Source organism: Amaranthus tricolor, chromosome 5 (genome assembly GCF_026212465.1).
Source record: "Amaranthus tricolor cultivar Red isolate AtriRed21 chromosome 5, ASM2621246v1, whole genome shotgun sequence".
NCBI classification, from domain to species: Eukaryota; Viridiplantae; Streptophyta; class Magnoliopsida; order Caryophyllales; family Amaranthaceae; genus Amaranthus; species Amaranthus tricolor.
In genome coordinates, this window is record NC_080051.1 from 23,975,237 (window position 1) to 23,999,447 (window position 24,211).

General features: G+C 34.7%; 2 protein-coding genes and 1 non-coding gene across 10 annotated transcripts; 1 reads left to right on the top strand and 2 right to left on the bottom strand.

The window, feature by feature from the left end:
* Positions 1–241: 241 nt before the first annotated feature.
* LOC130812964 (uncharacterized) lies at positions 242–3,265 on the top strand. 4 transcript variants are annotated; one of them, XM_057678622.1, is made up of 6 exons: positions 242–608; positions 692–801; positions 988–1,029; positions 1,579–1,674; positions 1,795–2,860; positions 2,949–3,265. In XM_057678622.1, exons 1-6 carry the CDS (start codon positions 516–518, stop codon positions 3,048–3,050), a joined length of 1,509 nt encoding a protein of 502 aa, XP_057534605.1. In that variant the 5' UTR covers positions 242–515; the 3' UTR covers positions 3,051–3,265. The 4 variants fall into 4 exon arrangements, with proteins under 4 accessions (XP_057534605.1, XP_057534607.1, XP_057534606.1 ...); XM_057678624.1 differs by lacking the exon at positions 1,579–1,674 and having other exon boundaries at positions 244–608; XM_057678623.1 differs by lacking the exon at positions 988–1,029 and having other exon boundaries at positions 244–608.
* Positions 3,266–4,138: 873 nt separating this feature from the next.
* On the bottom strand, positions 4,139–11,364 carry LOC130812966 (protein PHOSPHATE STARVATION RESPONSE 1-like). 5 transcript variants are annotated; one of them, XM_057678627.1, is made up of 9 exons: positions 10,070–10,426; positions 8,724–8,799; positions 7,996–8,634; positions 7,654–7,861; positions 7,495–7,571; positions 7,188–7,227; positions 6,819–6,879; positions 5,309–5,378; positions 4,139–4,776 (listed from the first exon to the last, which is right to left on the bottom strand). In XM_057678627.1, the coding sequence occupies exons 2-9, from the start codon at positions 8,754–8,756 to the stop codon at positions 4,417–4,419; spliced, it is 1,488 nt and encodes a 495-aa protein (XP_057534610.1). In that variant the 5' UTR covers positions 8,757–8,799; positions 10,070–10,426; the 3' UTR covers positions 4,139–4,416. The 5 variants fall into 5 exon arrangements, with proteins under 5 accessions (XP_057534610.1, XP_057534609.1, XP_057534613.1 ...); XM_057678626.1 differs by having other exon boundaries at positions 4,139–4,794; positions 10,070–10,395; XM_057678630.1 differs by lacking the exon at positions 8,724–8,799 and having other exon boundaries at positions 4,139–4,794; positions 7,996–8,685; positions 10,070–11,364.
* Positions 11,365–13,382: 2,018 nt separating this feature from the next.
* Positions 13,383–13,471, bottom strand: LOC130814390 (small nucleolar RNA U31b). Its single transcript, XR_009042411.1, has one exon. It is a non-coding gene; the product is annotated as a small nucleolar RNA U31b (small nucleolar RNA).
* Positions 13,472–24,211: the final 10,740 nt, after the last annotated feature.

The window sequence follows — 24,211 nt, forward strand, 5'->3', positions numbered from 1 at the left end:
TATTAATAATTTCATTAACATTTTTATACTTCAACGATGACATTTTATTTGGATATCGAAATCAATTTTATAATTAGTATAGTAGTCAAATATTATCTTGGAAAAATAAATTTTTTTTTCTTTTGCTAAAGCACCAATATTATGAGGGCTATTTTTGATTATTTTAAAATTTTAGCAATTTACTTACAATTAGTAGCACTTTAAAACATGCCATTTTCTTTCCTCTAGACATCTCAATAAACATGGTCTAACCATGCTAGTCTTGCGCGTCACACCATCCGTTCAAAAAAAAAGAGAAAATATGAGCATTCGCTCTACAAATCATAACGGTCATTTCCCCTTTTCTGCCAAAATCATTCGCATAAACCCTAAAAAAAAAACCTTTTATTTTTCTCTAAACGCTCCTCTATAATCTCTTTTCCCCAATCTTATTTGTCCGAATCTTTTTTAAAGTGGAAACCACTAACTGATTCATAATTTTCTCACAAAAACACGACATTGAGCAAGATTCACATATGGGTTGCTTTCTTGGATGTTTTGGGTCTGCCAAAGTTAAAGACGACATTAAACGCCCTAAAAATCCCCAAATTTCTTCTCATCGGAATCAGGTTACTTAATTTTGTAAATCTATTTCATAATTTGTCAAATTTCTTTCTATTTTTGATTTAATCTTGTTTTATGTTTATTGTAGGATTACAATTCTGTACATCAGATTATCATTCCTACTCCCACCCAAATTCCTAATGTTGTTCCAGATCAGAAAACTTTAAAGAAATCTGTTAATCCTCAAGTTCCCGAACAGTGAGTTTCAACTTCATTATAGGATTCTGAATGCTAATTGTTTTTTTTTTTGCTGGAAAAATTGAAATGTGTATTTTTTTTGTATGATATGGTTGCGATCTTGTAATTAGAACTATCCCGAAGTTTTTTTTCTTGCTAATTAGGTTTCTGATTATGTCCCTTTCTGTCTTCAATTTTTTGCTATAGGTATAACCTAGAGGAGAAACAACACTTGAGCTTGTCCAATGAGTAATTTTTTTTTTTTTTTTTTCAATTTTTGTTCTTACGTAATTTGATCCAAAATCTTGTCTGTTTGGTTTTTTGTATTGATTTTTTAGTTTCCCAATCTCGTTTAATGGGGTTTTGATTTTAGGGATAAATCAGAGATTCAAATACTATCGAGTTTGAGTACACAAAAGAAAGTAACTTTTGATACAAATGTCATAGAATATTTGAGCTTGCCAAATAAGTATTTTTTTAAAATTTTTTGTTATCACGTAATTTAATCCAAAATCATGTCTGTTTGGTTCTTTTAGATTGAATTTTCAGTTTTCCAATCTCTATTTCGGGGTTTTGATTTTTGGGATAAATCAGAGGTTCAAATACTATCGAGTTTGAGTACACGAACGAAAGTCACGTTTGATACAAATGTTAAAGAACATTTGAGCTTGCCAAATAAGTAAGGTTTTTTGTTATAAAATTTGTTCTTATGTAACTTGATCCAAATTCATGTTTGTTTGGGTCTTTTGTATTGAATTTTCAGTTTTCCATTCTCCTTTTCTGGGGTTTTGATTTTAGGGATAAACCAGAGGTTCAAATACTATCGAGTTTGAGTACACGAAAGAAAGTAACTTTTGATACAAATGTCAAAGAACATTTGAGCTTGCCAAATAAGTAAGGTTTTTTGTTATGAAATTTGTTCTTACGTAATTGGATCCAAATTCATGTTTTTTTTGGGTCTTTTGTATTAAATTTCCAGTTTTCCAATCTCGTTTTCTGGGTTTTTGATTTTAGGGGTAAATCAGAGGTTCAAATACAATTGATTTCTGGCACACGAAAGAAAGTCACTTTTGATTCAAATGTTAAAGAACATGAGCATGTTCCATATAATGATACACAGGATGTTATGCAGGAGAGTGGTAAGGGAGTTGATAAAGAAGTTGTTGAGTATGGAACAAAATCAATCAAATCATGTAACTTTTGGGAGGGCTCAAGCGTGTCTAGTTTGGTGTCATTTCCTTCAAATCACAGGTATCAAAACTGTAGAGAGAGTGATGACGAAGATGAAGATGAAGATGAAGAACTGGGTTGTGAAGTAAGTGATTTGGATGATGATGACAACGATGATGATGTTGGATTTATTCATGATGAGTACCATCCGAGGCAAGTCTGTGAGTATATAAAGCTGTGTACTTCGGTTGAATCAAAGACTAAAAAAAGTTCTACCTGTTTGGTTGATGATGGAGATAGTGATTGCATCCTGGATCATGCATCTATAGACAAAGGAACGAAAACCCCGGAAGTATTCAATCGTGGTGCTCGAGATAGGGCTGGTTATGTTCATTCGGTGCTGAATCCTGTTGAAAACACAGCTCAATGGAAAACAGTAAAAGTAAAAGAAACTCTATCCATAAAAGAGCAGAAGGAGAATTTCAAGATAGATCTTGGTTTTCAGCAATTTTCGTCGAAGACTAAATCAAATTTTGGTGAGCCTAAGAATGACTGTGAAACAGTTGCTAGCAGCCTATCTACTTGGTTGGTTTCCTCCCAATCAACACCTCCTAGCAAGGCTATGCCTATTGGCTTGGAACCTATAGAATCTGTGGCAAATTTGTCCTCACATGGCTCTAATTCTATGAAAAGTCAAGAGGAAAGACCAATTTTAGGTGTATTGACAGTTGAAGAACTTAAGCAATTCTCTCCCACGCCCTCCCCAAGAAGATCGCCTTTTCAAATCCCAAATGAGGGGCCGTTAGTTGGCACTGTTGTTGTAGACTGGAATTCTAGAACTCCTGTTGATGACACTGGTTCAGTTTCTTCATTTAATGGGATACCAAATACTACAAGCAAGTATAGAGAGGTGCACTTGAAATGACATTTTGAGATTTCGAGATTTTTTTGCCCAAGAAATAGTTTCAGGTTACTGATTAAGTCTGTGAATATTGCAGGATAAGACTGTAAATTGGCATTCAACTCCTTTTGAAACGAGGCTGGAGAGAGCTTTAAACAGAGATACTGCTGGGTGTCAAGTTGATCGTCGTGTGTGTTAATAGAGTTTCTGTAAAATCCTTGGTAATTGGTGTGTTGATTTCTACTTACTGCATTCTTGTTTTGTTAAATATCCTTCAAATACATCACACTGTGAATTCTCATGAGGTTGTATATTACTTTTATGCGTGAAATACTGATACTGATACTATACAAAAAGACACATTTCAGTTGTGCAATTTGAAGCTAATAAGAAATATTACTAGTGTACTGCCCAGATCAAATCCAAAAGCCAAAAAATATAAAATGATTTCAAACATTTTGTGACCTATCTTGTCCCTATTTACATAAATCAGTAAGCATTCAGCATACAAATGTAGGTGTCTTTGCAGGAAGATAAAAAAGAAGGCAGAAGTATTAATGATTGGGCTAACACTCCACCTGACGTTGTTTGAGAATCGGGCCAGTTAGCTTAGGCAAGAAAGGATCAATTCGAATAGACAGCAGCCAGAGGGTTGATGCAAGAAGAATAGATCATAGCACCAGAATAGTGGGTGTCCTGTTTTGTTTTCCCATCAAGCCCTTGAGGAAAGGATAAAGGTGAACTATCACCCAGAAGGCAAAGAAGAGCTTCCTGTAAATACGCCCCACGAGTTGTACCCGTTGTTAATGACATCGGATACTTCAGCAACAACACCAACCATGTTGAGCATGATCACGTTTGTGGGTGGAATTACAAGTGTAGTCACAAGATTAAGAAAAACAGTTGAACTAACCTTTATGAAGCTTATATAGGGATTAGGGAGTGTTACACTGAGGACAACATTGAGTGCCTACACTTATTTCATATTCATACCAAGGCTTGAAATGAGGCCAGCTGTGGCACAAGAAATGATGGCTAAAGCGAAGAAGATGATGGAGAAGTGAGGTCGGAAAGAAGTAGAAGGTGAAGGATTATAAAGAGATATTATTTATGTAATTAAAAAAAGGGGAGTTAAGAAGTAGAGAAGGATGGAGGGTGGTGGGAAAGCTTTCACACAACATACTTAAATGTTGCAAACTCAATGGGGCGTAAAGAGTATGCCCTCTTTTCATCTTGACACCAAAATAAAGTATAAGGTTGCTATCAAATTGATTAATGACACCTGAATTGCATTACTCAGTAATCACTTTGAAAATCAAATATTACAGGCTGAGAGAACAAATGCTACATCAGATGCCATAACCAAGAAGGGATCAACTTAAAAAGAAACCAGTGCCTAGGTTTCCTTCATCTAGACTAGACGGAACATTGTAGCGAATGGGGAAAGGAACATCTATGTTCCCATCTTACATATATCAGTGACATACAAATCAAACAACCTTCAATACATCTACGGATCTACCACACTAAACACCAGCAGCAGCGTTTTCCTTCAACAAATGATTTTACGAGTCTTCGGGGGTTTCTGGGGATGCAAATACATTTGTCTTTGTCTCAGACCTTTTGCTGCGTTTTGTTGGGTGTAGGTCCAACAAATCTTGATCACAAGGGTTAGGTATTTTTCCTTCCCTTCCAATCCTCTCAGTAGTCTCTCTAGGAGTCGAGGGAGCATCAGTTAGCTTTCCGCTGTTTTGATCTTGAGAAGGTGCACACTCGGATCTTTTATCCTGCCCAGTTGTTTGTGGATTCTCAGAGGGAGGATCTTCGGATGTCAAAGAATCAATTTTGAGCTTGGGAGCACCACCAGCCTTGGATTGCTGCTCAAGCATCTTCTGTAGATTTCTCCCTTGTTCTTCTATCCGAAGCTGTAAATTTCTTTGAATCTGTAGATATATAATATGACAAGAGATCCAAACGATGGCACCAACTAATATGCATTCTATGATCTACAATGTAATGATGCAGGCAAAGGGAATATAAAACTAAGGTAAAAAAATGACGATAAGTGTTTCTCATGGGCAAACGCTATCAAAGATTATCCCATCTTCCATCCATATTTTACATATATTTTCACGCACATGTTTATTTTAGCAGACAGACCAAAGAGATGAACAATGGCGGATATGAGTTGGTCGAATGGAGAGGGATACCAAAGCTAAAGCCAAACTAGTGTAGATGTCCAAAAGTTCTTTTTAATATCCTCGCAAACACCTATGCATACAGCTGAAACTTTTTTTGGGGGGGCGAAAATGAAGGTGCCACAATTTTTCTTAGCCAGAGAAAAGGTCTAAAGCATTTGAAGTTAATACATTCATGCTCTGCAACAAAGCTAAACTTTCTGTTTTCTAAAAAAAGTAGGTATGAAGAAACCACCAAGATTTTGAGGCAAAACCATACCTCAAGCTGCGCATGCAGACGCTTTTGAACTTCCATCTGCATCCTCAACGCTTCTGTGAGATCCATACCCCTGTCGTGACAAGAATGGTATGAAACTTAATTGTTCACAATCAACAATGAAACAGCAACAGAAGAGGCATCATAGGGTAAAAATACATCCCCAAGAATGGAACCCTACACTTAAGACCGTTACAGCACCCAAAAATTTCGAACAATACACATAAATAAACAGTTATACACATATATCCATGAACAAAAAGAAAGACGCCAATATTAGGCCACCACATATGACACACCTACACGACCAGCAGGCCAAAAAAATTTTATTACACAAGGTATGATAGTGGTCTATACCCATGTGGGCTAATCATGAGCCAGATAATTCAGGACTAAATACAAAGTCAACGCAATTCAAATGGGTTGCTACCACGGGGGCGAAGCAAAGATTTTTAGCGACCCTATTTATTTTTGCAATGACTTTTAAAATAGGGGCCCTTCATTATATTAAAAGATAAAAAATTTTCCACTTAAAGAAAAATAATTCAAACAAAATGTATTGTAACAATATATTACTTTAAATATAAAAAAAAGTTTACAAACAAATCACTTAAAAAGTATTGCTTGGAATCGGGCCTAAATAGCACCATTTAATATTTGAGGCCCCTTATTTCCGGGGCTTTAGGCAGTAGGCTACTTGGGATACCCCTAGAACTAGCCATGACCATATCTACTCCCTCAAGATTTTGGAAATCGTAAAAAGGTGAGTTACAAAGAAATGAAACCGGAAATAGAAACTGAATGACGAATCAGAAAGAGCAATTATAATGTAGAATACCAAATTAAAATAACAAGCTTCACTAAATGGATGTTTTGGTAGAAAGTAAGAAAACCAGAATCTTGAACACTTATGAAAATATAGATATGAAACCATATAAATTTCACCACCCCTCTGTGAGCCTGGGATGCATGTATGGTGTTGTTCACATTTCAGACAGAAATAACGGAACTTCCCCATAAAGCACAAAAGTCCCAGTTTGAGGTTTTGAGGGGTCTTCATTTTCGAGCAAATCTCGAAAATTGCAAATGGATGTTTTGCTAGGGATGGCAGGTTGACAGAAATTAACACAAATAAAATGAGATGTGATTCCTTCAACTAAATTACAAAGAATCAGAAAGAAAACATTTTTGGGGTATGAAAACTAATTGTCGTAGAATAAGTTTAAAAGAGTTTCCCCTTCCTCATATCAAACAGTTGATAAGATAACACTTATTTATCATTGCCCTTTCCTTTTCCTAAGTGTGTCCATTCCATTTCCACTTTCCATTTCAAACGGGCCTTAGGTATAAAAGTAGTGATCAAATAGCTTAATTGACAATTTTCTGCTACAAACCATACTTGGCGATTTTACAATATCCACCCACGCCTCTCCAAAAGTTTCATGCTTTGAGCAGAAGAAGCCACAGCAATGCGAAAAAAATCGTGTAGAAGAATAAAGCAAAAACAACTTACGCTTTCAAGTCTAGAGATGAAAAATCTGCAAGAGGAGCTGGTGACTTCTCAGATGATGATCCTGCAAAGATAAGACAAGATACAACAGGCTCATGAGTCATGAATATCCAGACTAAGAGTCCAAGAACTAGGGAACGACATTAATTCATAGTTAGGCTAACTTCCATATAGAAATCTGTAATCTATGTGACTGAATTAAGAACTTGAGACACAGAAAATTGAGTGAGCCTTTTCCTTCTTGACAGAATACCTTTTTAAACCTACCACTTATTGCATATTTCAGAATCTAGAATCCTATACACCAAATAATTCAAATAAAATTTAGAAAAAAGTAGCAGAAGTAATCAACAAAGGAAATAATTAGCACACCTTCAGAGGGATCTGGCCTGTATCTAGCTGTTCTGTATTTCTGCATTTAATTTAAAGTTGGAAGTTAATAGGACAATAAGTACACAGAAACGAAAACAACATGCCATCACCCCAATGTCAAGTACCTATGCCTAGGCGATGTTGTGGGGTTGGATCCGCGTAATCTTACCCTTGCAATAGCAAAGAGGTTGTTTGAAACATCACTTGCAACTTTACAAACCAAGGAACTAAGATAAACTTCAAACCAAACAATAGAATAGCAGGTGAAATTACTGATCTCAAGATAAAAGGACAATGTCCTACATGCCTGCAGATGGCTCTTGACGTGATAGATGGTCAAGCCTTCAACCTTCATCAGCTTCAAAACGCCCTTTGGAGTAGCTCCTGCAAGTTAAATTGCTCTTATTCAGTTAGATTCCACATCCATCATGTAGAAATGTTCAATATTTGCAGTGAGAAGACTCACTTTCACTGCCACCGAGTTTGTGGACAGCCTCCACAAAGGCTTCATGAAGTTCTGGTGTCCAGCGCATACGTGACTTGGCTGGGGCACTGGCACCAGGAGCAGATCCTGCAACTGCAGCAACTTCTGCTGATGAAACAGAAAACTTCTGTTGACCTTGCATTGGGTGCAACGACAAGTTTGAGGTTGAATCAACCATTTTGTTTGACATCTAATGAAATAGAATTGAAAGTCAGTGAAAGAAAAAAACAATGGCTGCAAATGTAATCAGTTCTCACTTCTTAGTTCCTCCGTAAGAATTTGTAAGGAAAAAAAATGGATAAATAGCTTAACCAGCACACCAACCTTCGTTTCATGATTCACAACATTGGTGTCCACAAGCAGCTCACTCCAATTAGAGCTTAAAGGTTCATCATCAGCTATTAGCTGATCTGCCCATTCCTGCCAATCATTTCTCTTGACAAAATCCTCATGTGTTACAATATTACTGCCACCATCAGTGTTAAACGGTATGTGGCCATTCTGTAGGGCGGTGTGAAAGGGAAAGTCAGGGAAACCAGGTCCTAAACCCGAGCACCATGAAAAGTTGTTGTTTCCTTTGGTATAATTATCCGAGGCTGAAGAATGTATAAGATTTGTGTGAGTTGACTGAAGTAAAGGTAATGATGACCCGTTACTAGCAGATGGAGTCATATATGAGTTAGAATGTTTTTCATGGGAGGCAAGAGAGAAATGAACATTGTTAGAGGAGCTTGAAGATGATAACATATGTCCAACAATTTTACTACTAGATGGCAATGGATGGGGATGGAACAGTAATGGGTCATTAACAAGTTCCCTTTCCATGGTGACTTGTTGGGAGTCAGGCAATTTAGGATACTTCTCTTCCAATGTGCTTGGAAGGACTGGCAATGATGAAGACAGAGCTCCAGAGGCACCCAATTGTCGAGGACCAGAGCACTGAATGGACAAAGCATGGTTCCGCTCCATATTTGGACATAAACAAATAATGGAGTCAACTTCCAATTTCAGCCACTGTATTAAAATAAGTTACTTTGAAAAGCAGATCTTACCAATTCAACGTGCATAAAAGTACTTCCAAACATCCAATGCCAACTGACAATATCACAAAAGAATCCAAACCATCCTCTAGAACATTGTAGATATTGATCATACATCAACACTTTTTAGATAGAAAAATATATCCATATATACAAACAGGTTCACACAATGGCTAAGATATTATAGATTTGAAAAATGATACTCCCTATTCCAAGGATAGATCAAAATAGTTGGCAAAAGATCCTCTGTTTCCTTTTGTTAGCTACAATTCTCGTTACTATGTGTGAGCTTTTTGAGAAGTGCAGTTATTAAGAAGAAACAAAAGATACTAGGTAATTTGAACTTATCCAAAGTTACTAGTCTTGTAAGAAATAATATCCCTTATTTAAACTTTTGACATACCGGAATATATTGATCCTCATCTAAACTCAATAGCCGTAAAATAAGTGAAATTTGTGAGATCCTATTGATCCATAGATGAGCTTATTGGCCCTTATCTCAACTTGTTAAGATTAATATTTTCCTAAATAAGTCATTTAGGAAAGAGCCTAATATGTCAAAACAAACTAGAGGGTGTTCAGTTCATGGCTTTTTGCTTAGCTTTTTGGTTGACTTTTGACTTTTGGATTATTGGTTGGTCAACCAGCTAAAAAAAATATTTGGTAAATGACTTTTAAGTTAAAATAAAAAGCTAGTCCAGTTAATTTTTTTTGTTAGCTTTTGGCTTATTGACCTACTATTTATCTAATAAACTAATAGTCAAACATCTTCATAAACAACTGACTATTTTGCTAGCTTAAAAGCCAATAAAAACATTATGTGTAACCCAAAAAAAGTCAGCAAGTCATTTCCTCTTGCAAACCAAAATCTTAGGATTACCGAACACAAAGAACCTTGTAACTCGCACTCTTCACTTTACCTCAAGTATTCTTGTTAACCCTTGACACTCAGACATTAGAACACTTGAACACTACAATTCCGGTTACAAATAATGAATCAAGTTAGACTCTTGGGCAAGTATCCAAGTCAGACATGGGTATTAGAGTCCAAATCACTCTCTAATCGAGAATAATGGTCACACAATAAATCTATGAGAGATAGCAAATAGCAATGTAAAACATAAGAAAGTCATACAAAAAGCCCCAAATAAAAAAATCATATTGAGATCAATCAAATAACTGTAAATCTATATATATTTCATCCCCTTCAATATATCAGCAAAAAAGAAATCACACCCACAATTCAACACCGAGAAAAATGGCAATATTTGATAACAGAAATCCTCAGTTTTTGTTGGTCAGCCTACATAAAATTAAATAAAAAAAACAGGAGATAAAATTAGTTCCAAAAAGCATACCTTAAATTTGAAGAGAACCCAAAAGAAAGATGGAATTAGTTGACGTAATTGAGAAAGTTGATGAAGAAATGATTGAATTGGATCACCGGCGTCAAGAGAAGTGAACGGTCATGAGTAGGCTTTCCCCTTCGTTTTTGGCCTATTGGTTAATCTTCCATAAACAATGTTGTAAAGGCCAACTCTAATACGTGGTCACGCTCTTTTCTGGAGCGTGTTTTAAATTGTCATAACATAAGCACATAATGGAGTATTTTGTTTGGTTATAATCTTCTCCATTACTTATCAGTAGAGTTGTTCAAAACTAATTCGATGATCCAATATTTACCTAACTTTATAACTGAATTCGATTTGATTCGATTTAAAAATAGATTTGTAGTTATATTAAAACCAATGTAGTCACAAAATTCGATTTTGAACCGATACGAAATCAAACCGATGACCCGAATGAACACCTCTAGATGGAACACTTGCACTGCTATAAGCTCATCATACTTTTTTTTTCTTTATAGAACTACTTTTAATATCAAATGATATGCACTTTTAATTTATGTGAATTTGCCATTGATATTTTTTATCAAGGGTTCACCAGAAACAACAAATTTATTTTTACTAATAAGTGTATTGTTAGAGTATGTTACATTATATATTCTGGGATTTTAACCATCGTCTTAAACTTTTAGTTAGATTGGTTCCTTAACATGGTCTCAGAAGCTAACATGACAATAGGTCACAGATTCAAACATGTATAATAACAAGGCTAATGCTACATACATTTGACCCCTTACACTCCATTTTAAATGGAAACCAAGCCACTTAATGGTCATTGGAACGATAAAATGTTATTTGACTTATAAAGTGCGTTAATTTCCCATAATTACCAAATACGATGTATTGATGTTGTACCATACTTATATTGAACAGGAAAAGGTGTATCCTCAAAGACTTGCGGTAAGTTTTTATGACTCTCGACTAGTGACTGGTTTATGGATCTTTGGATCCGATTTATGGATCCATGGAGCTGGTCAAAGGATCCACGGATCTAATATATGGATCAATGGGTTCGGTTTATGGATCATTGGATCCGATTCATGGATCTATTTGTAACACCCCAGAATTTCCTTTACAATATATCGAACTCTTATTACACTTTAGCTTTTGTCCGTATTCAGGTTCAAACTACTTACGATCATACTTGCACAATCATTAAACATATTCAAGAGAATTATGATCACCACCTTCTATGTTATGATGAACGAATGCACTTAAAAAAGGAAATGCTCAAGCAGATTAATAAACAGTGGGTTCATGTATAGGATTAATATCAAAACTCGTAAGATTTATGAAAACAATTAACATGAACAAATATTCAGACACATAAGATTAAATTTCATATAATCATCACAAGCAAGAGAAAGTTCCCGATGCAACCAACTTCTCTAGAATTTCATCATTCATACTTCATATCTCCATAATGACTACTTATAATACAACTCGAGTTGAACCAAATACTCAAAAATTTCATTATTTTTTGATAATGCATAATTCAATTCTATTGATTTGTTAAATCATGTCATCATTCAAACCACCATCATAATTTTTTATTTATAATAATAACACACATGAGAATGAGTCTCATAACAAGCTAAACAAACTATATATTTATCTATGCACGTGCAATGATGATCATTATGCATGAATATGTAATATGCACCTATCCCATATCTACCCAAATTCTCACGAATAACTTCTAACTTTAAGCAATTTCTCAACGATTTTAAGGACACAAATCGTCGAAAATAGGGACCACTGGCTCTGGTAACACCCGAATTTCCTATCGTCCTTTACGGTTTTGGTTTAGTTAAGGGGTCGGAAATTCTGGGGTGTTACACTATTGATCCAATCAAAGGATCCATAGACCTATTTCATGGATATGTGGATCTTGTTCATATATCTATGGTTCCGGTCCATGGATCCATGGATATGGTTCATGGATCAACATATCCATGAATGGTTAAAGGATGCATGGATTCATTTTATGGATCCATGGATCTGATCATAGGAATCATGGGTCTGGTTCATGGATATATGAATTCGATTTAAGGATCCATGGTTTTTTTGATTCGGTTTTATGGATCCATGAATTTGGTTCAAGTATCCATGGATTCAGTTCATGGATCTATAGATCCAAACAAAGGATCCATAGACCAATTTCATGGATATGCAGATCCAATTCATATACCTATGGATCTGGTCCATGGATCTGTTTCATGGATAAATGGATACGGTTCATGGATCAATATATCCATGAATGGTTAAAGGATCCATGGATCTGTTTTTATGGATCTAGTTCATGGATCAATGGATTTGATTCATGGATTTATGGATTCGGTCCAAGGATCCATGGTTTTTTTGATTCAGTTTATGGATCCATGAATTTGGTTAAAGTATCCATGGATTTAGTTCATGGATCATCTATGGATCCAGTTTTATGGATCTTGGGATTCGGTCTATGAATCCATGGGTTCAATCAATCAAAGGTTCCTGGATCCGTTTCATGGTTCTATGGATCTAGTTCTAAGATGGTTTTATGGATCCATGGATCTTTTATGGTTCCATGGATCTGGTCAAAGTATCCATGGATATAGTTCATGGATCTATTGCTTTGGTCCATGTATCCATAGATCTAGTCCAAGGATCCATGGATTCAATTTTATTTATCTTCGAGTTCGGTCTAAAAATCTATGGATCTTGTTGATGGATTTATGAATCCTATTCATGGATCCATGAATCTGGTCATAGGAATCTTGGATCAGGTTCATTGATATATGGATCCGGTTCATGGATTTATGAATCCGATCTTTGAATCCGGTCGCTTGACAGAAAAAGTTAGGGTCACAAAGAAGATACAAAAATTACGTTTGACAGAAAGATTTGAACACGAATAAACCAACAATAGATATTTTGAAATTGAAGAACGAAACCAAACAATTAAAAAATAAACGAATGAAAAAATATAAACAACTTTAAAGCAACAAAAATGAAGGAGCAAACTATGTCGAGAGACCTCAAGTTGGACATCTTTCATCATCAACTACATAATTTCAAATTAAACAAAAGATGAAAAATCATTTTAATAAATGTTAATAGAGACCATCTGGTAGTGCATAATATGAGAATTCATCATCAAACCGCAGAAAAGGTGGTTAATCATCCTTATTTCTTTTTCAATAAAATTCAATTCCTCATCAAGTCAAATCATGAAAATTAATTTTTTGAAATATTTAGAAGTAAAAAATCCAAATGAGAATTAAAAGAATCATATAAGTGTCATTCACCATGAGTTTTGCATCAAGGGATGTCAATGCTGTAAGATGGGGGCGACATCTTTCAATCATCACATTCAAGTCAAACCTAAATTTGAAAATGAACTATATTCATCTTAAAAAACGAAATAATAGAAATTAATGATAAACGATAATCGAAACCTAGAAATCTTGAAGGATGATAGTGGAAAAAGAGAACAAAGCAACCTTTTATATCACATTTACTGCTGCAGCTGCTGATTTGGGATGTAGGAATTAGAATTCCTTGAAAAAACCCGAGATTTGATACGAGAGCCCAATTAGATGATCAATTATGAGAAAAATTGAAAAAACGAAGCTAATTATCAAGAAAATTCCCAAAATAGCTTCAGAAAATTTTAAATCCCAAAATAAGCCATTCTTGCCAAAACTAAGGTCAAGTACATTTGTTGTTACTAATAGCGAACAAAGATTTTGATATTTTTTACCAGATTCCTTGTTCGCTATTAGTAACAATAAATAAATACCTGACCTAGATTTGGCATAGAAACACTTATTTTGAGAATTAAAATTTCCAAAGCTTATTTTGGGAATTTTAATAAGCTTATTTTTTAAAAATTTTCGAAATTATTGTAATGGCACAGTATTGAACTTTTGGGTATTTATTGTCGCCCAAAGTTAACTTATGGGCGTTATTTTTGTGGGTGGTACACAACTGAACAATTTGGAAGACACTTTTTGTTACCCAAAGCACAAATGTCACTTCTTAACTGCAATTTGAACTCAGAACTTCTTAAGCATTGTTTTTAGCACAAAATAAGAAATTTTTTCGCCCCAATGTGTCTCAAAATCTTACGATTATATGACCACAGAGAAAGATAAATATAATATTATTTATACAAATGTAGTCATATATACATTCAAGTTTAATTGATTATAAAAAAATTCTTATCTCAGAAATATTATCAGGACTCAAATTAGTTAGGACGAAAGAGTTTATCGTTTGGCATCCATAGCTTTTAGTTCAATTTTAGGAGTGCAACTATGTTGAAACTCTTTCCCTAGATGGTGTCAAATTGTTTCACGTCAAACTTGGCTGAATTTATTTATGTATGGAGGAGTAGGGATGAACTTGTACTAGATGAAATAAAGTTTAATTGATTATAGAATGCTTATAGCTTTACCTCAATTTGCAAATTTGGGGTACTTAATACTTATAATGATGTCCACATATGACGCTAGAGGGAAAAATAGTGATTGTGGGTTTCCTTCATTGGGCTTAGCCCAATGTATGAAGATGATGTATCTCGGATGGTTGGAGCTTTAGCTATTATACTGCAGCAAATTTCTTGTGAGACGACCGCATACATGCGATTATTTATAGGTCTAACTCATAATTTTAAAGTTTTCATTTTAAAACTTGTGTTGGATATTTTGAACCTTAAAATAGACATTTTAAGTCTTGAATTTGACAAACTTTAAACCATTGGAATAGACATTCTAAGTCTTAAAATGAATAATTTAGAGCAGGTAATAGAATATAAAATTAAGGGTTGGAGTATGGGTTCAAAGAGTTAGAATTGACATTTTAAGTGGTGGTATAGATGTTTAAAGGGTTGAATTCGATAGCTAAAAAATTAAATTAAGCCTTTAGAGAAGAAAATTGAGGCTTGGAGTAGAGGTTTTAAGTGTTAGATTTTGTTTTTTTTTAAGTCTTCTAGGTGTTTTAAGGCTTGAAATTCAAGTATAAAATTTTTTTGGTCCCACGGGTGAGGCAGCCGCATACACGTTTTTGTGATTATACTGTCTCTCGATTATACAACCCATATATTAATCGGATTATACAACCCATATATTATAAAGAACGTGTCACACTGAAACTGTCTTACACAAGAATTTGTGTTGAACCTTTTGTACACCCCTTTATTTCCAACCCCTCTAACGAAACCAAAATCGTAAAGAACAGGAGGAAATTTAGGTGTTGCATAAAACGAAAAGAAAAGAATATACGTATATGTTAACGATTAATTTTTTAAGAGGTGAGTGGAAATTTCAGCAGCATCTCTGCTAAAACTCGAACATGTGGTAGAGCAATTAGCACAATAAAACCTTAAACTAATCTAAGGCATCATTGCCTTTAAAATCTCACACCACGACAGGATGATTCATCGTCGGTTTCTCAAATCAACATGCCAAGCATGGATCGTGGTTCCAATGTCAACGCTTGCGTTTAAGATGACTTAATTCTTTAAAACCATACGAAGTTATAAATTACGCAGCGGAAATACAAATATACACAGGAGGACACAAGGTGTAACACCCCGAGTTTTCTGACGTCATTAATTAACATTTTAATAACTTTTGGGATTTTATAATTATATTAAATTGTTTTGAGTTAGTTTTAATAAATTTCTTTTTTTTAATATACGAATTTAAATGTTAACATATACTTATATAAAAAAATAATAATGATTTTTAAAATAAAGAGGTTCGAATCAAAATTATTATTTTATTTAAAATATGTGAGCACACGTAAGTGAGTTTCTTAGTTGGGCCTCGCAAGAAAATGAATTTAGGTAAATAAATAAATAAATAGATAAAAAAAAGAGGATGAGTTAGGGTTTTTAAGTGAGACTCCTTCCCTCACATTCTGAAGCAGAAACACGCCTCACCTCTTCCTCCTTCCCTCTTTCCCTCTCTTCTCCCTTTCCCCTTGTGTGCCGCCAGCTACTGGCCCCAAGCGGCTGTCCACGGAGCCTAACAGCCACGACCAGCTTCTTCCTCTTCTCCCTCACTCCCACGAACAGACACCAACAATGAAAGTTGTGTGCTATTTCGATGGTGTCTAACTACATGGAAACTTCGTATTAAATGTTGGAATTTTGTTGGACACTATAATTTCCATTGTCATGAGTTCAAGCATTCTTGTTGTCATGGTTTTTGGGTATTGTTAACTATAAGTATCACTTTAAAGTTTATTAAAATGTTGTTGATAAGTGCAATAATGTTAGTGGTTAGTAGTTAGTAATGGTGTTGGTTGTCGACTATAATAGTGATTGTAGTAATTGTTAGTGCAGTAATATGGGGTTATTATTGTTGTTAATAATCATTGACATTGATGATCTTGTTTATTGTTGTCGTAAGTTGCGTAAACTTAGCCATATTTATTATGATGTGTCTAAATAGCTAATTTCTTCTTCATTGTTTTCATTTGTTATCACTTTAAACTTGAATAATGTAGGAATGTAAATTAATACTATCATGAGTATTTTCATTATTATTTGGTGTAATACACTACATTGTAGAGCTTAAATCTACAAATTCCTAAAAGTTATGCTAGTGCAAAAAGTATAAAATTAGAAGCGTTCTCATTAGATTCATACCTTGATATAGAGTTGAGTATAAATTTTGTGTTGTGGTTAGATTTGTAATATGATATTTCAGTTCATAAGCTAGTTTAGGATTGAAGTCGTTGTGTGTGGCTAAAGTACTTGTTAGCACAAGTTGAAACTTTTTTGAATGGCAATAAATTCATTTCTTTTAGAGTAAGTAGCTCTTAAATAAGACCAAAAAGGCCTATTAGTTTTCTATCTCAAACTCGTATAGGTACTCAGTATATAAGAGGGTTGTAAATCCCCACCTTGGCTAATTATTGTGGCTTTTGGTCGTATTGTAGCAGTTTTAGGTACGTACACGTAGTAATTAACTCTTATATACAGTTTCCTTTAAGAGATCATTGTTTATTGTGATAGTATGCATTGGATCGAAATTATGAGGTACTAGTGAATACACTTTATATGAAGAGCTATCGACTATGAAATCCTTGCACTTAGAATAGTTTAGAGAATGAGAGTGTTAGTAGAAAGCGGGGACCACCCCTTATTTATTTAAGAATTGGATTATGCCTTACTTGGAGTTAGAACGACTCTTTTATAAGTGAATTTCATATTTTGTTTGAGTGGCTCAGTGGTCGGCGTTCTGCTATCCCAGGGCGCTCATTAATAGTCGAAAGCGGGAGTTATTCCCATTTGATAAAGTATTAGATTATAATTAGCTGGCGTTACTCAACTGGATTATGTTCGGTTGATTTAATAGTCCCCTAGGTGAGATCCGACGGGATCACTGTATGGGGGGTATGAGCATACTTTTGTCATTTGGCGCCAGGTGGCCGATACCGCCCCTTTGCCGAGGTGTTACCATACGGGCCTTGCAAACCCCAATTTGGTGGCCTCTTCACTGGATTAGTACCCCAGTGTGTTAGTTGTTCTCGAAAGTAGGACCCGAGAGGGTCAGCTGGAGGGGGTATGAGCTCATACTTTGCCATCGGCGCCGGGTGGTCGATAACGCCCATGATCGTGTCATTATGCCATGAAGTGGAGAGAAGATTCACTGATAGAATGTTATTCATTGATAGAAAGTTATTCATTCATAGAAAACTTACACATTCATACAACATTTACTCATTGATAGAAAATTTATTCAATGATAGAGTAGTTTATGCTAGTGAGAAGTGCGCCTAAATTAAGTTACATGTTACCAGTCCCAAAGATAGACTATGATCACACTTACTTTAAGATAGATAAGCCCTATAAGGTCATGCGTTAGGTAGTCTGTTAATGCCTTGGTTGAGTTAGTACTACGCGTAATTTACAAGAGTTTATCTTCTGGAGTGTGAAGACCTATATTCTACTCAAGAACACATGGTCCTAGTTGGAAAGGACGTAATGAGATTAAGAAGTATAGGTGGAAAATAAATGATTACTATTTGTGCTTGTGTCTTATGAAATCATCTTATGTTGTTGTATAACATAATGTTACCTAGTAGTTGGCCTTATTATATTTGATGCTAGTTACTAACGTGTACGTGTTTGTGTTTATGTTTGATCATTTGATGACTTTCTATGATTGTTCTGCTATGACACATTGACCTTTGGTTTGGTGTTGAGCAGCAGGAGGATCATAGACAAGCGTGGCAGGTATTGGAGCTTCTTTTGCATTACATTGCTTAGAGGAGAGTGATGAGGGCGAAGCATAACCCGTGTCATACCGTTATCTTTCAATTTTGTAGCTCTTGTTTATGTTTTGTAAACTTTGGTTGTATACGTTTTGTTATGAGGCCTTGTGTACTCCTTTGTATATTTATCTTTCCGCTGCATAGTTTATAACTTTGTATGGTTTCTAAAGAGTTAAGTGCAAGCGTTAACACTGGAACCACGATTCGTGCTTGGCATGTTGATTTGAGAAATTGGCGATGAATCATTCCGCCGTGGTGTAAGATTTTAAAGGCAATGATGCCTTAGATTAGTTTAATGTTTTATTGTGTTAATTTCTCTACCACATGTTCGATAGTTAGCAGAGATGCTGTCGAAATTTCTACTCATAATTTCTTTTAAAATTTAATATTACCTTATTTATTTTATTTCAATGTAACACTCGAATTTCCTCCCAACTTTTGCGGTAGGGGTCGGGAATTCAGGGGTATTACACAAGGCCTCATAACAAAATGTATACAACCAAAGTTTACTAAAGATAAATAAGAACTACAAAGTCAAAAGATAGCGGTATGACATAGGTTATGCTTCGCACTCATCACTTTCCCCCAATGCAATGCAAAAGCAGCTCCAATACCTGCTACGTCTATTTATGATACTCCTGCTGCTCGACATCAGATCAAAGGCCAATGTGTCATAGAAGGACAATCATAGAAAGTCATAAAAAAAAAAAATCAAACATAAACACAAACACGTACACGTTAGGAACTAGCATCAAATATAATAAGGCCAACTACTAGGTAACATTATGTTATACAACATAAGATGATTTCATAAGACACAAGCACAAATAGTAACCGTTTATCGTCCACCTATACTTCTTAATCTCATTACGTCCTTTCCAACCCGAGCCATGTGTTCTTGGGTAGAATGCAGATCTTCACACTCCTTTTCTCAAAACATAAACTCTTGTAAAACACGCGTAATATCAACTCAACCAAGGCATTAACAGACTGCTTAACACATGACCCTATAGAGCTTGTCTATCTTAGTGTAAATGTGATCATAATCTATCTTTGGGACTGGTAACTCCCTTGAGGTAACTTAATTTAGGCGCAATTCTCACTAGCATAAACTACTCTATCATGGAATAAATTTCTATCAATGAGTAAACGTTCTATGAATGTGTAAGCTTTCTATGAATGAATAACTTTCTATCAATGAATAACATTCTATCAGTGGATCTTCTCTTCACTTCATGGCATAGTGACACAGTCATGGGCGTTATCGGCCACCCGGCGCCAATGGCAAAGTATGAGCTCATACCCCTTCCAGCTGACCCTCTCGGGTCCTACGTTCGAGAAAAACTAACACACTGGGGTACTAATCTAGTGAACAGGCCACCATATTGGGGTTTGCAAGGCCTGTATGGTAACACCTCGGTCAAGGGGCGGTACCGGCCGCCCGGCGCCCAATGGGAATAATTCCAGTTGAGCCATGCCAGTTAATTATAATCTAATACATTATCAAATGGGAATAATTCTAGCTTTTTACTAGTAATGAGCGTCCTAAGATAGCAGAACGCCGAAACCCACTGAGCAACTTAAACAAAATATAAAATCGACCTATAAAAGAGTCATTCTAACTCCAAGTAAGGCATAATCCAATTCTTAAATAAATAAGGGGGTGGTCCCCGCTTTCTACTAACACTCTCATTCTCTAAACTATTCTAAGCGCAAGGATTTCATAGTCGATAGCTCTTCATATATAAAGTTTTCTCACAGTAAACAATAATGTCTTGAGGGAAATTGCGTAAAAGGGTTAGTTACTGCGTATACGTACCTGTAAGCGCCACCGCACGACCAAAAGAGCTACAATAATCAGACAAAGCGAGGTTTTACATCCCTCTTATGAACCGGCACCTATTCAAGTTTTTAGTAGAACTAATAAGCCCACTTATCTAGCTTTTTATACCAACTACATTTCAATGTGATAACTATTTATTCATTCAAGATAAGCTTTCAATTTCGAATGCTTTACATATTCAATACTACTCAACTTAGCTTGCTCATTGATCACGAATTCACGACATCAACTAAACTTAAAAACCAAACCTTTTCAATCATTTTGATAACGACTAGCACCCAAGAGATCCCTTCTTTATTTTACAATGCTTAGAGCTATAGAAATACTTATTACCAAGAAATGAACTAATAACATCCAATCTCGTTTAATGCATAACCTAACATTTATAACCATGTTGACAATTAATCAAAATAATGTGTCATAATGCCATTCACTACATTTCTCATAGTTAATTACCATGATGAGTAAGGATTCGCGTCAAGTATGTTCATAGTAACTCACAATGACATCGAGCACCATAACTTATGACAACACTATGGTGACACAACTTACATTCAAAATATCCAAGCATAACAACGATAATTACAACTATTAACGACAACCATAGAATCCTAAAATAACAACTTTTAGCGACTAATGATATCAATCAACAACTACGATTAGTTAGCAACAATCACTAATCACCATTAACAAAGATAATAAGGGCAATTAGTAACCATTCTTTGCGACCAACGATCCTAACCAATACTAAAACCAATACCACCACCCTATTCAACCACAATTTCCTCCACTAATACTAATTCAAAGCTATCCAAATGACCGCAATACTTAAAAAATGTAGTATGATAGTACACACGATCAAGAGTAATCATTCTATAATAAAACCCTAACCACTTAATGCTCAAGGATAACACCATTTCTATTACTCATGATAAGATTAAACCAAATTAATACACAATCAACACATAACCCATAACTTCTAATCATACTTCAAACCCTAAATCATAAGTATGTTCAATTCATCAATCAAACTCTTACCCACAAAAGATTCAATGAAAATAATACAAAAATCATTTCTAACTCATAAACTTGATAATAATTTCAATTAAAAAACAAGAGAAAATCAATCAGGGAGGAGGATATGGCTTACTTAGGTGAACAAGAGAAAGGGGTGAAGAGAAGAGTGGTTAGTGTGGTGGTGGATGGAGTCATGGCTCAGACTGCTGCTGTCACAGTCGCTAGTTGTTGGCGGCAGGGAATGAAGCGGCTGTTGGTGGTGGAAGGGAGACTCGGCTGCCCTGCTGTGGTGCAGCTCACGGCCAGTAAGTGGGCTGGTGCTGCTGGCGGTTTGACGTGGGAGAAGGAGGGAGAAATGGTAGTGGCTGCTGAGCTCCATGGGTAGCCGTTTGGGGCAGCAGCTGGCGGCACACACAAGGGGAAGAGTAGATAGAGGGAAAGAGGGAGAAGAGTAGCCGTGTTTTTTTTTTTTTTTTTTTAATGTGAGGGCAAGTGTCTTACTTAAAACCTTAATCCATCCCTTTTATTTTATCTATTTACTTATTTACCTAGATTCATTTTTTGCGAGGCCCAACTAAGAAACTCATTTTTGTATGCTCCGACATTTTAAATAAAATAATAATTTTGATTCGATCCTCTTTAGTTTAATAATAACAAATTTATTTTTAATCTGAATATGTCAATATTTAAATTCGTATGTGAATGAAATTTATTAATACTAACTCAAAATAATTTAATATATTTATAAAATATTCAAAAGTGATTATAATAATTATAATTAATAACCTCATAAAAATAACAAAATGTTACACCTCTGAATTATTAGTTGCTAGTTAATCATGACCCAATTAATAGAAATCCTTAGGCCCCAAAAGAAAACCATTTTTTACTTGGTACAAATATTTTTCTGTATTTTACTCAATATTTAAATTTTTAATTTCATTTAGTCTTGTCTAAGGATGGTCATGGTTCAGGAATCTATTAAATCCGCCCCAGATCAGCTCTTTTTTAAGAGTTTAGATCTTATTTTTTGAGATTCATCGGATCGATCGAATTTGGATCTAAAAAAAATTTACGGATTTGAGTTCGGAACCAAACTCTCGAACTCGGATCCAGACCCTGACCCGCACACCCGGACCCGGATAATTATAAAGTGAGTTCGTGTTCCATTATACAATGAAGCAGTAAATTCATTTATTCGTAGTAAGTTTAACTGCATATTTTTCATTTTTAATGTTACAGTGTGGTATTTGTGTATAAAACCCTTTGTTAACAACGTAGCAATCTAATTTTTTATGAACTCTTATCGAATTGATCAAAAAAAGAAGTATTTATTTCCTCCTTTCCATATTAAAGATAAAGTCTAAAGATATGAAAAACAGGAAAAATATAATAATTTACAAAAGACTCGCATTTGACAAATCAAAAACTCCTTGTTAGACTCATTAAGGACTTTAGGCCCGTCAGATCTGAGAGGCTTGAGTTTGGATCTGAAAATTTTAAACCTTTAGGGTCTGATTTATAAAAAAGAAATGGGTTTGGATTCGAATCTGGCTGAACCAGCTCCAGACCCGCCCCATGACCATCCCTAGTCTTATCTCAATGGCAATAAATACGGTATTCTCCGTTATATTTGAATTCGATCTTATTGACCCACCCTTAGCCTCCACAGTATTTCTTTATCCATCAAATGGGTACATTTAAATTATCTATCACAGGGACAACGCAAAAATACACTATAAATTTAAAGACTCTGCTTATTTTACTTTTTTTTTTTAAAGAAATTATAATGCATAAAAATAAATGATAATTAAACTAAAGCAAAAACAATATAAACTAATTTTTTATTTAAAACCTAAATTTAAGGATCCTATACGATTAAATACCTTTCACCATGTCATTACTCAAAACCCCTAATTTAACGATCTAAATTATAATGATGGTGTTTATATATGAAGGACTAAGGGACAAGATCACAAGACACAAGGGTACGTACAATCCTCCCTAATTTGCGTATAAGTGAAAGAAAGATGACGATAACCAGTTGGGTGAGCGTGATTCTTTGTCCTCATAAAAAGTAGATGACAATTTAAAGTGGAGGGGCCATTTACAATTAGTGGGCATCCCCATATCCAATCTTCTATTAAAAAGTCTTACTTTTTTGTTTTTACTACCACACAACTAAATATACTACTAGTAGTTTTTAAGGTTTTCCCTTTTCCATTGATCATTTTAGAAAGTTTTTTTAATCCAAGTATATTGTATTCTAATTTTTGAGAATTATGAGTTGTTGTATAGTAATGGTAGGTTTTTCCTTCTATTTTGTGTTAAGAATTAATTAATTTTTATTATTTACAGAAAATATTAATTCTCTATTTTTACTTAATATGTACGGAATTCTCTAACTTTATCTTCAATATTTTGATTGTGCCAATAGCTTTAAACTCATGCAAATTAGAACAAGCTAAGTTGTAGCCTTGTATGTTTTAGTTACAACATTTCACTTGAAAAAAAAAATAAAAGAAACAAAAGATTGGCTTGAAAAAGTAAATATATCCTTGTTGAAGTTGTTCTAGACACAAGAATACATATCAATTCATCATAACATTATTAGACTAAAGAACAATAAAAGCATCCAAAAGATTTATGATAATTTATTTACAACATGATCTATTATCAAATTATAAGCACAATAAAGCACACATAAAATTCACTATACAAAATTTAGAAAAAGAAACATATAATTCATAAAAATAAACAAAATTTGAGCCAAAATTACACTTATAAAAAAGAAAATAATAGATCATATCAAGGTACAAATAGATACACCAGGTACGATGATAATGATAATAATAGTTTCTATGGGTATGGTCGAGTCGTGAGACTTTTTGGCCGCATAAAAAAGAGTATGGACTGTTGTTTTCCATCTCCCTTCAGAGCTAGCCTGATCATAGTTTCTATGAGCA

What these genes read in the sequence shown, in the direction of transcription:
- LOC130812964 (XM_057678622.1), top strand. Translation starts at nt 516, where the DNA reads ATGGGTTGCTTTCTTGGATGTTTTGGGTCTGCCAAAGTTAAAGACGAC. An exon ending in TTTCTTCTCATCGGAATCAG is followed by an intron (nt 609 to 691) that starts GTTACTTAATTT and finishes TGTTTATTGTAG; the next exon opens with GATTACAATTCTGTACATCA. An exon ending in CATTTGAGCTTGCCAAATAA is followed by an intron (nt 1,675 to 1,794) that starts GTAAGGTTTTTT and finishes TTTTGATTTTAG; the next exon opens with GGGTAAATCAGAGGTTCAAA.
- LOC130812966 (XM_057678626.1), bottom strand. Translation starts at nt 8,756, where the DNA reads ATGTTTGGAAGTACTTTTATGCACGTTGAATTG. An exon ending in TTGTGAATCATGAAACGAAG is followed by an intron (nt 7,862 to 7,995) that starts GTTGGTGTGCTG and finishes CTATTTCATTAG; the next exon opens with ATGTCAAACAAAATGGTTGA. An exon ending in GTCTGCATGCGCAGCTTGAG is followed by an intron (nt 4,795 to 5,308) that starts GTATGGTTTTGC and finishes ATATATCTACAG; the next exon opens with ATTCAAAGAAATTTACAGCT.